Source organism: Macrobrachium nipponense, chromosome 28, assembly GCF_015104395.2.
Source record: "Macrobrachium nipponense isolate FS-2020 chromosome 28, ASM1510439v2, whole genome shotgun sequence".
Taxonomy (NCBI): Eukaryota; Metazoa; Arthropoda; class Malacostraca; order Decapoda; family Palaemonidae; genus Macrobrachium; species Macrobrachium nipponense.
The window spans coordinates 70,857,209-70,869,561 of record NC_087217.1 but is presented as its reverse complement, the minus strand read 5'-3'; the positions used below and the strand labels follow the sequence as shown (position 1 = coordinate 70,869,561).

Below are 12,353 nucleotides of genomic sequence, written 5' to 3'. Positions count from 1 at the left end.
CATAAAAACAACTCATATCTTCTCTATAGACAAATTATGAAAAGTACCAACGGCTTACTTTAATTAAAGAATAATTTAAATGTGACTTTTTATAATAGAATACAGTTTTATATATACTTAACAAATAATTACATAGCTATTATTTCTACTTACACAACAGATCAAAATTTTAAAATTGTGGTAGCGCTCTTTTGTTTTTGGTGTAAGTAATCAGCCCCACCTACTTTCGAGGAAGAACAGCTGCACAGCTAAAGAGCTCAATTTGTTTGAGCCTTATGTCAATGAGAGGGGAGGAGGGAGGGCTCTAATCATATAATTATTTGGTAAGTATATATAATACTTTATCTTATTATAAAAATGTCATTTTTATATAAGTAACTTACCAAATAATTACAGAATTGAATCCCACACTGATAGCCGGTGGGATACATGGACGTAAACTATAGTAAAAAAAACCCAGATATGGAGATGAAATTGACTTAGAAAATTTAGCTAGCATCGTGAAATGCTTGCTGTAACCCCACCTGGTGAGGGAGCTGCAGTAGACAGATACTGCCCCTGATCTAAGCTCCTCTTGACCTGTAGTGGCGAGGTGGTCTGGCCAAAAGTTTCCCCCACTTTACCGGGCGCTTTGCAGCATTGGAGTAAATCGCATGTTGCCAAAGCTTACAATCCAAAATAAATAGATAATAATAATATATATATATATATATATATATATATATATATATATATATATATATATATATATATACATTAATATCTTTCTTGTGTGTCCCTGCCCTGGACACAGTACAACAACAAAAGATAATCACGCCTACACCACACAAAAATAATCTAACCCAACTAAAAAAATAACTGGTGGGTACTCTGGGTACACAGTACCCCCAGTTTCCCAAGAAAACTCAACAATGCTTAATCAAGGAGACGAGATAAGAGGAAATAGTTAGCATAACTCCCATCCTTCCTCCACCAATGCCATGCCAGCCGTGGAGAATGGTCCTAACGTACAGCATTTATCATATACAGTTCACCCCTGCTATTTGCGGACTCACAATTCGCTGATTCTCCTATTTGCCGATTTTCTATGCTCTTCGCGGATTCCGTTATTTGCCGATTTGCTATGCTCTTCGCTGCTTCCGTTATTTGCCGATTTTCTATGCTCTTCGCGGATTCCGTTATTTGCCGTTTTCTATGCTCTTCGCGGATTCCGTTATTTGCCGATTTTCTATGGCCCGTATATACCCATTATTCACAGGAAATTCTCCTATTTGCAGTATTTTTCACTGAGAGATATTCCCAAATTGCTGTATTTTCATATTTTCGTGACTCAATGCACTTTTTGTGATAAAACTGTCTGCTATGCATTACCTTCGAGACATAGAAGCAACACTACAATGGGACCCCCATACTCATAGGGGATGGGTACCACACCCCCGTGAAGAATTTAACCTTTCTAAAAACCCTTAGAACTGCCTGTTTTGATCGTTAAAACACAAAAAAACTCTAGAAATGCTTATACAGTAAACCAAGGCTTAGAACTTAAAAATTAAAAAATGTTATTGTTATAATACAATTGAGTTTGTTCATACTTACCTGGCAGATATATATATAGCTGTATTTTCTGACGTCCGACAGAATTTCAAAACTCGCGGCACACGTAGTGGGCGGCCAGGTGGTAGTACCCATTCCCGCCGCTGGGAGGCGGATATCAGGAACCATTCCCATTTTCTATTCATATTTTATTCATGACCCTTGTCTCCTGAGGGGAGGAGGGTGGGCACTCTAATTATATATATCTGCCAGGTAAGTATGAACAAACTTAATTGTATTATAACGATAACATTTTGTTCATGAAACTTACCTGTCAGATATATATATAGCTGAATCCCACCTTCGGATGGTGGGAAGAGACAGAATAGGATTTTTTAGGAAACTTAAATTAAGTAAATGATGTACTTCTTGGTTCCTTACCTGTTAGCAAAGTAGACTCTGTGATTACTGTCACTTAAGCCTGCTTCTGCTTTTATCAGAGTTGCCAGCCAGGTGTAGACCTGTAGTGCTGGTGCACTCTGGATGCTCTGTCAACGGGGACGTGACCTCAACGTGACAAGACCATCGAGCCAAACATATGGGAGTAACACAGCAACCGACCACCACCTGACCAACTAACCAAAAAACCCCTGACAGTTAAACTAAAGAATGGGAGATTTCCACAGAAGATCTCACCATCAACCAAAAACACAACAATAAAACTAACCTAAACTAAGCTAAGGGATAGGAAGAGAGCTACCTTCAGCCCCCAAAACTGTGTCTGCCGAAATGTATGGCCCCAAAGAACTACAGTTCTCGTAAATCGTTCTCACATCCCGGAGGTAAGGTGAGGCGAATACGGAATTGCTCCTCCAAAAGGTGCTATCAAGGATATCTTTGATAGACATATTCCTTTGGAAGGCAAGAGAAGTAGCTACGGCTCTGACTTCGTGAGCTTTCACTTTAAAGAGGCTCAAATCAGTCTTCTGGCAAGATGAATGAGCCTCTTTAATGACGTCCCTCAAAAAGAAAGCCACAGCATTCTTTGACAATGGCAAATCTGGTCTTTTCACCGAGCACCAGAGATTACCTGAGGGACCTCTTATCTCTTTAGTTCTATGAACATAGAACTTGAGAGCCCTGACAGGGCACAGGGCTCTCTCTGGTTCTTGACCCACGAGACCCGACATACCTTTGATCTCAAAGCTCTTGGGCCAAGGATTAGACAGGTTCTCATTTTTAGCCAAGAAAGTTGGGCTCAACGAGCAGACAGCGTTGTCCCCCTTGAAGCCCACTAGGCTACTGAACGCTTGGATTTCACTAACTCTCTTCGCCGTCGCCAGAGAAGTTAGGAAAAGCGCTTTCTTCGTCAAGTCCCGTAGAGAAGCTTCGTGGAGAGGCTCAAAGGGACTTAACATTAGATGTTTAAGAACCACATCGAGATTCCATGAGGGTGGTCTTGCCTGAGGAATCTTGGAGGTTTCGAACGACCTTAAGAGATCGTGAGAGATCCTTGTTGTCAGAGAGGTCCAGTCCTCTGTGTCGAAAAACGGCCGACAACATACTCCTATAACCCTTAATTGTAGGGACTGCCAATTTCTGCACATTTCTTCTTAAGTAGAGCAAGAAATCTGCTATCTGGTTCACAGAGGTCGTGGAAGAGGAAATTCCTTCCTTTTTGCACCATGCCCTGAAGGAGGCCCACTTTGATTGGTAGACAGCTCTTGAAGAGGCTCTTCTAGCATTAGCGATTGCTCTCGCAGCTGCTTTCGAAAAGCCTCTCGCTCTGGCCAACTTTTCGATAGTCTGAACGCAGTCAGAGCCAGAGCGGAGAGGTTTTGGTGATACCTTTTGAAGTGAGGCTGTTTGAGTAGATCTCTCCTCCAGGGCAACGTTCTTGGGAAGTCCACAAGGAAAGTCATGACCTCTGTGAACCATTCTCTTGCTGGCCACATCGGGGCAATCAGAGTCAACCTTGTCCCTTCTGAAGCTGCGAACTTCCTCATGACTTCCCCCATGATCTTGAATGGGGGAAAGGCGTAAAGATCTAGGTCTGTCCAGCTCCAGAGCAACGCATCCACCGCAATTGCTCCTGGATCCAGGACCGGGGAGCAATACAGAGGAAGCCTCTTCGTCCTCGACGTAGCGAACAGGTCGACTAGAGGACGTCCCCACAGTCTCCATAATTGCTGACAGACTTCCTGGTGCAAGGTCCACTCTGTTGGCAGAATTTGATTTCGACGACTGAGAAGGTCCGCCCTGACATTCTGTACCCCTGCCACGAATCTCGTCAGGATCTTGATCTGCCTTACGTCTGCCCATAGCAGAACTTCCCTTGCAAGGAGAAAAAGGGATCGGGAGTGAGTTCCTCCCTGATTCTTCAGATATGCAAGGGCTGTGGTACTGTCCGAGTTGACTTGAATGACCTTGCCTGACACTTTGCCTTCGAAGAACTGCAGCGACAGGAAGATCGCTGCCAGTTCCTTCACACTGATGTGCCAGGCTACCTGTTCCCCTCTCCAGGAGCCTGACACTTCCTCCCCTCCTAGTGTTGCTCCCCAACCGGAAATGGAAGCGTCTGAGAACAACACTAGGTCGGGGCTCAGAAGATTTAGGGATAAACCCTCTTGCAACTTCTGAGGGTCGAGCCACCATCTTAAGTGGTCTTTCACTGGGTTTGAAATCCTTAGGATCGCATTCAGGTCCTCCTTGGCTTTCCATTCTTCCGCAAGGAAAAATTGAAGAGGCCTGAGGTGCAGTCTTCCCAAGGAGACAAACTTTTCCAGCGAGGAAATGGTGCCCAGCAGACTCATCCATTCCCTCGCTGAGCAAGTCTCTCTCCCTAGGAAGGCTGAGACTTTCTCTAAGCCTAGCTGCTGACGTTCCTGGGATGGAAACGCCCGAAAAGCCACTGAATCCATCTGAATCCCCAGATACACGATGGACTGTGTCGGGGTCAGATGTGACTTTTTGGAGTTGACTAAAAGGCCCAGGGACTTTGCTAGGGCTAACGTTGATTGAAGGTCCTCCAGACATTTTCTTCTCGACGACGCTCTGATCAGCCAATCGTCGAGGTAGAGGGATATCCTGATCCCTGAAGAATACAGCCACCTCGCTACATTCCTCATTATTACTGTAAAAACCATTGGGGCCGAGCTGAGACCGAAACAAAGGGCTCTGAATTGCCAAACCCTGTTGCCTAAGACGAATCTCAGGTACTTCCTTGAAAGAGGGTGGACGGGGACGTGAAAGTACGCGTCCTGCAGGTCTAGAGACACCATCCAGTTGCCAGGTCTCAAGGCTCCTAGCACTGACTGAGGCGTCTCCATCTTGAACTTGTTTTTCTCCACAAAAAGATTGAGCCTGCTCACATCCAGGACTGGGCGCCAACCCGACGACTGCTTCGGCACCAGGAAAATCCTGTTGACTCCAGGTCCACGACTTGCTCCACCGCTCTTTTTTCGACCATCTGGTCTAAAAGATCGAAAAGGATGCTTTTCTTCTCTCCCTGATAAGTCGGAGAGAGGTCTCTGGGAGTTGATGTTAAAGGAGGAGGATGTAAAAAGGGGATCTTGTACCCTTGCTCTACGATCTTGAGAGTCCAAGGGTCCGCCCCTCTCTGCCTCCAAGCCTCCGCAAAGAACTTCAGTCTGGCCCCGACTGGCGTCTGAAGGACAAGATCTTCATTTGGTAGATTTTGGCTTAAATGAAGCTCTTCCTCTTGAAAAACCTCTCCCTCGAGGAGCTGCTCTCGGGGGGGAGGGGGGTGCCCCACGAAAGGGTTTGACTTTCTTCGGGGGTCTCACGAACGAAGATGTAGAAGGAACTGCTGGGCGCCTTGAAGACTGTGCCAAGAGGTCCTGGGTCGCCTTCTCCTGCAAACTAGTCGCAAGATCTTTCACCATAGCCTGGGGGAAGAGATGGTCCGAAAGAGGCGAAAAGAGCAATTCCGCTTTCTGAGCGGGAGAAACCGACTTAGCGGTAAAATTACATAGAAGAGCTCTTTTCTTCAGGAAAGCTGTTCCAAAATGAGAAAACAGCTCTTCCGAACCATCCCTGACGGCCTTGTCCATACACGACAACACGCTGGACAGCTCCCCCAGACTGAGAGAATCAGGGCTTCTAGACTGAAGGTCCAAAACTCCCAAGCACCAGTCTAAGAAATTGAAGACTCCCAAAGTGCGCAGCAGTCCTTTCAAGTGGTGGTCCGTCTCCACAGGAGTCCAGGACACCTTTGCAGATGATAAGAGGGACCTCCTCTGAGCGTCCACTAAACTGGAGAAGTCCCCAAGAGCGGACGAAGGAACCTTCACCCCCACGTCCTCCTTTGGTTTCATACCAAATGCCTCCTTTCCCGGAGAGTCTAGAGGGAGGAAGGGCGAAAGTGGTCTTGCCCTGGTCCTTCCTTCGAGACATAAAGTCTTGGAGCTTCTTGAAAGCCCTCTTGGTTGAAAGCGACGTCTTCATCTCGACAAACTCAGGAGTCTTGACTGACTTAGAAGACGAAAGTTGAGAGGGAGGAGACCTAGGGGCTGCCGGCTGAAACTTATCCCCGAAGGACGAACGTAACAGCCGCACAAGAACCTTATATTCTGAGACAGCCGAAGCTACAGGAGGTTCCTCTTCGACTGAACTCGCTGGACTACTATGTTCTCCTTCTTCTCTAAGAGGAACTGGAGAACGTCCATCCGGAGAGGGAGTACGTCCAGCAGGCTTAGGTCTAAACAAAGACTTCCGCTGATTGGAAGTTACCGCTTCAGGCACGGACTCGTCCTTACGACGATCCTTAAGACTTGTTGAAGGACGGACATCTTGTGAACGTTGAGCGTCCTTTGAAACGACAGGGACTGTCTTACTATTAGACACGTCCCTACGAGAGGAAGCACGAGCTTCCTGACGAGAGGCGCCAAAAGCGTCCTGCTTAGCAAGGCAAGCGTCCTGCTGAGCGTCCTCAAAAGCGTCCTGCTTTTCAAAAGCGTCCTGCCTCGTCCGAAAAGCATCCTGCTTTGAACGGAGAGCGTCCTGCCGAGAGTCCTCAAAAGCGTCCTGCTTCGCGTAGCAAGCGTCCTGTCGAAAGCGCAAAGCGTCCTGCTGAGCGTAAGATCTACCCGGAGAACGAGAACGGTGACGATCCGGAGGAGGAGAGAGAGACGAACGAGATGAGAGAGAAGGAGACTGCTTCGTCCTCTTGACGGGCAGCCTGACGTCCTTTCTCCGCTTAGGCTCGACTGCTGCTGGGCGAGTCCTTTGAGCCATGAGAGACGAAATCTGGTCCTGAAGGGACAAAAGGATTTTCTTCGTAGGTGACGAAGAAGAAGGAGCAGGACTGACCCTGTGAGAAGGCGAGGGGCGAGGGGACGCCTCCTTCCTTCTCACAGGTACAGCTACCTGCATCTCAGGGGAACACGCCTGTGCGCGCAACCCAGCGTCCTCGTCGGTTGAGACTCTACCTCTCTTCTGAGGAGGAAAAGCGTCATACGCGTCCTCTGAAGAAAGCGGTGATATAGGACGTGAAGCGTCCTCAAAACGAAAAGTCCTTTTCAGTGGACGAGAGTCTCTCCGAGCGCTCCACCCCTTGCGCGGGGAGGACGCTTCGGAGGACGAAAAGCAATCCTTCAGGACGCGCGCCCGTGCGCGCTCCTTGGCAGCCTGGGACTTAGCAACAAGGCCTGCCGAAGGGACGCCAGATCGGTGGGGAGCCCCTGTAACCCTCTTGCGGCTTTCGACATACCCACTCCCTGAGTCCTGGGAGCCCGATAGAGGTCTAGGCCTAGAGGCATTATGGGGCACGATCACAAACATTCACAGGGCCAGTTTCTAAGGCCAACACTTTAGATTCAAGAGCGCGAATAGACTCGAGAATCAGAGAAAGGGCATTACCTTCTCCAGACACAGCAATAGGGCCCGAAGGCAACAACACAGGATTAGGTTGAACAAAATCTACCGGTGTTAGAGGAGGAGAAATATTACATTCCTTACCTTTTGTAGAACTGCTCTTGGAGGAAGACCTCCTGACTCTATCACGCTCCAATTTACGCCGATAGGTCTCACATCTTCCATTTATCATCTGACAAATCCCTGCATTCATTGCACCGATCATCAACCAAGCAAACATGCCCCCTCCATTCCATACAAACTGTGTGAGGATCAACTGAAGGTTTAAGAAGCCTCACCTTACATTCACTCCTCACACACACTCTGAAACTCCCTGTACTTGATCCCGACATCATGTACACAGAAAAGCCAATCCAAAATCAAAAACCAATCCACTATTACGCGTGCCAATCCAACAATCCAGAGTCGATACCAAAAGTCAATCCAGATAATTTAAAGCGAGATAATCCAAAAATCCTAGACGGAGGTACTGCAAACAGTTGTTTCCAGCACCGGCGACAGAAAAAATATGAATAGAAAATGGGAATGGTTCCTGATATCCGCCTCCCAGCGGCGCGAATGGGTACTACCACCTGGCCGCCCACTACGTGTGCCGCGAGTTTTGAAATTCTGTCGGACGTCAGAAAATACAGCTATATATATATCTGACAGGTAAGTTTCATGAACAAAATATGCATTTAGTCACAAAAATTATATGCAAATGCAGTATTTTGTGCTAGTTACCTGCACCAAAAACAAAAGAGCACTTCTGCGATGTTCAAATTTTGAGCTGCTGGGTAAGTAGCTATGTAATTATTTGGTAAGTTACATATAAAAGAAAAACGGTTCTTTGGTAAGCTCATTGCTGTTTAAAGAATCTGAGTTCCTAAGATTCTATATGTCAGTTTGCCAATGGGAGACAATACTTTCCAGCATACGGTCTGTTCTCTGATTGTAAGTCGAATCGAAAATTACCAGAAGAGCTTTCACTGAAGAGGTCTCATATTGAATAATGCAGTGTGACAAAAACTTTGAATTCTACTATAAATTATACCCCTATAGAGAGTATGTGTCAGTCTTGTTCTGGTAAACTAATTTTGGCTGGATTGCCATAAAATACATCTTTCCTGTAAGCTGGTTACGGTGGATCAAACATGTGAAGGAAACAATACTACAGTATATGTAGTATAGTATAAATGAGAAACATTATGTTAAAACTAGACTTAGGCATCACTGACATATGAAACTTGTTATATTTTTAACTCTCTCTCTCTCTCTCTCTCTCTCTCTCTCTCTCTCTCTCTCTCTCTCTCTCTCTCTCTCTCTCCCAAATGAATCATTTTAAGCACAAAATTTGTCTTGGCTTGAGAAATATTACACCAAGTGGATAAACTCGATTCAAATTATGATGTGTAACTAGAATATGAGAAAATGGAAAAGAGATGAAGCCTATCATAAATCTAGCAAAATTATGTTTGACTCTTTTTGGGGCTAGAATTGTTCAGTCCTTGGCAATAATTTTAAACACAAATTTTTGCAATTGTATGTATCATCTACAAGCAAAATTATCTACACTACTAATCCAAAGGTCTTGCTCAAGGTTTTACCATAACCCATTTGTACAAAATACTTTACATTACCAGGCAATTTTTTTCTAAATTAATACTTGATAACGTCCAAAGTTAAGCATATATCCACCTGGCCAAGTCCTCAGTCTCAACGTCAATGAAGTCTGGATCAAGGCTGGTGAAATCACCATCCATCCAATGTTTTTCATACTTTCGCCATTTCATCACCAACGTAAATAGTTCCTCATAGGGCACCAAACAATCCTGGAGTATAGGATAGGAGAGTGCCTTCTTAATAGATTAAAACAATAGATTAATAGATTAAAACAAAACAACAAATACATATACTCATGCTACCAACAGTCGGTTTCATGGTGCATAATGGTTTGTCTCAAAGTTCAGCTGTAATATTTCCTAATAAATTCTTAATAAGACTGATATCTCATAGACTATACTCGGTTTTTTTTTTCATCTGTCCACCCGCCTGTGGTGTTTGCGTATGGTAACACTGCGTCCCAGGCTTTAGATAGTTACATTTAGCTTACATTCGACAATAATAACAATATCCTATTTCGAATATTAACGGTGTAATTTGCATACAGTAAATTATTAAAACACTTTTCAGTTGCAAATGTACACCCAGATATCCTTTTATTTACCTAAAACTTACACAAAACGTAACTATCTAAAGCCCGGGACGCAGTGTTACCATATGCAAACACCACAGGCGGGTGGACAGATGGAAAAAACAGAGTATAGTTAGGTGATGCAAAAAAACTAATGTTAATGTAAAACAATATAAAGTACTTATACAGGCAGTCCCCTGCGTTACGTTGTTCTGGGATTACAGCACTTGCCTCACGGCGCTGTTAACCCAGATTTTTCGCCGCTATTACCCACTTTACGGTGCCATTGCCCAGACTTACAGCATTTATGGCTCTGTAACAGTACTGTCAGTGTTATTTATTCCCATTATAATTATGATGCTTTGGGTTATGGCACACCGGCGGGGGCAGAACCCCTGCCATAAACTGGAGCCTGCCTGTACTTGTACTCAGAAAATTATCATCTATGATAATTCTTGATTTTTATTCACATTGGGGTGACTTGGTATGGCATAAGCTACAGCAGTAACTTAAACTGTAACTTTGGCTACACTCATTAACAAATTACAATTGCTGTTAATACAAAGCTTTTGTAACATTACATTTCAGTCTTTTCAGCTACCTGTACCTTATGTACGACTTAGTATCGTATGTAATTAGTTCATAAGACTTAGTAAAATAAATTCTAAATGATACACTATACTAAAAAAAATAGCCTTATCAAAAGGTTTTTCAGTTCAATTCTGTTGTACCTTAAGTTCTGCTAGAAGAGGGAATGATGAGACTGGAAACTTGAAAAGGGCTTCCTCTTGGTTGACCCATGTCACAAGAGTACTGACTCCCTCCAGACGACCCTCTAATTTCTTCACCTCCTGATTATAGAAAAACAAAAATACAGATAGAGTTTTAATGATATCAGTATTATTAATGACAATGTAAAAGAAAAGGAAATTTGTCCTGATGAACCAGTCTTCTCAAATTTACAATAAAACAACAAGAATTTGGCATTTCATCATACGCTGGGAAGACAACCTTTCCCCTGGCCAGTCAAGTTGCGATAACACTTAATAATAAACCAGTTTCATCTGGAAATGCTTCCTTGACTTAAAACTAATGATTAATCAGGTATTTGTTGTCAAAGACTGTATGGTATTATGTGATTTTCTTTCCTTGTACACACTGATTTCGTAAATACTCTATATGAATGCAAACTCATTCCAAGAAACTCATCAACAAGGGAATTAAATGTTACATATGACAACTTACCCTAATATACTTGCTGACATGAGCAACATCAGAAAGTTCTTCTAATTCGGTGACAAACTGCTGAATTCGCTCCAAAGTATGATTGACCTCACCTGACCTTTCCAACAGGGTCTCTTCAAATTCTTGCTTATAATCCTCAAGAGACTTGGAAAGAAGAAAATGACATCTATAATTAACAATTGTTTCCAAAATTATATTGCCTATACAAAGTCATTCATCATAAAATAGGTGCACAAAGCAAAAGCTTCCAAAAAGAATGGTTCCACTGTGCATGCTCAGCCAACTTCTTATTACGTGAGATCTTATTGGTTCTCCACAGCCTACTCTACTAATCTCATATGTAGTTGGAGATGAGGGGAGGGACTAAAGTTAGTGATTAATGGGACTGTATAAATCCATCATAAAATAGCCTGAATCTGTTTAGGGAGAAGGCTGCAGCAGAGATGGCCAAGAAAGGGAAGAAGACAGGGAGTTGGCAAAAGCAAGTCAAGAAGCAGTGTTTAGGACTTTCGCAATAGAATTGTAATAGAAAGGGCGATATAAGTGGTTTAAAAAAGCAAATTTAGGTAAAAATGCCCTCAGTGCTAGATATCTGATGAACAAATATGAGGAAGAGGGGAAGACTACTTTACTGCCATTTTCAAGGGAAGGACATGGCTAGCCACAATGATGTGCCACAAAAAAAGGCAAATCCATAATCATAAGATTTACTGCATAAGGAAAAAATAATCAGCGAAGAGCTTAGCAAAACCTGATCCCCACCCCACATCCCTTATTTCATTGGACTGATTGATTGATTGTGTCTATTAAATCTGGTGTCAAAACAACTGGGTAATTGACACCGTTACTTCATTGGAGATGGCACAGTGCACCAACTGATAAAAAAAAGCCAAGACAGATAAAAGGTCAGTAATGTTCAGAACCACGAATTATTTGCTGAAATAGTCTGAAGGTATATGAATAAGATTATGCTTTCTGTCGGAGACAGGCTAAGACAACTCTCATAGTTACCAAGGATGGAACTCCTGACCCATGGAAGGCATTGCTGAAGAGCAAAAAGGGATACCATTCTATTTGTCAGAGAGTCAAATTAGCAACTCAGAGGCAATGGAAGGCCAATCAAAGACTGGTGACTGATATGTAAAACATTGTGAAGGGTATGAGCTTACCAACATGTTTAGTACAGCCCGAGGTCATCCAAAACACAACCCAAAGTCCCAAGAAAACTGACATATTTGACAGAGACTTGTAAGGTCTACCAGCAAACGGGGAGAACCAAAGTCAAGACCCAACTTGAAGATTTATTGGAGCTCTAGGTACTTCATACTGAAGCAAATAATAAAAAAAAAAAAAGCATCAACCTTTCCAGCAAATGAGGCCACTCTGAAAAGCAGATTTGAAACATGCAGTGCAATTATTTTAAATTCCAAATTACAGTGGAAAATCACAACCTGAAGAAGACGTTCTTTACGGGTTGATGAGAGAATAGTTGAGGGAAAAACAACCC

General features: G+C 43.6%; 1 protein-coding gene across 1 annotated transcript in view; it reads right to left on the bottom strand.

Annotated features, from left to right (window-relative positions):
- The window catches only part of LOC135201869 (dynein axonemal heavy chain 3-like), a 250,908-nt gene that overhangs the window by 172,340 nt on the left and 66,215 nt on the right, over positions 1-12,353 (bottom strand). Inside the window, exons 15-17 of the mRNA XM_064231170.1 lie at positions 10,847-10,990; positions 10,333-10,452; positions 9,106-9,239 (exon numbers count right to left, since the gene is read on the bottom strand). Coding sequence (XP_064087240.1) covers positions 9,106-9,239; positions 10,333-10,452; positions 10,847-10,990 — 398 coding nt within the window. The remainder of the gene's footprint in view (positions 1-9,105; positions 9,240-10,332; positions 10,453-10,846; positions 10,991-12,353) is intronic.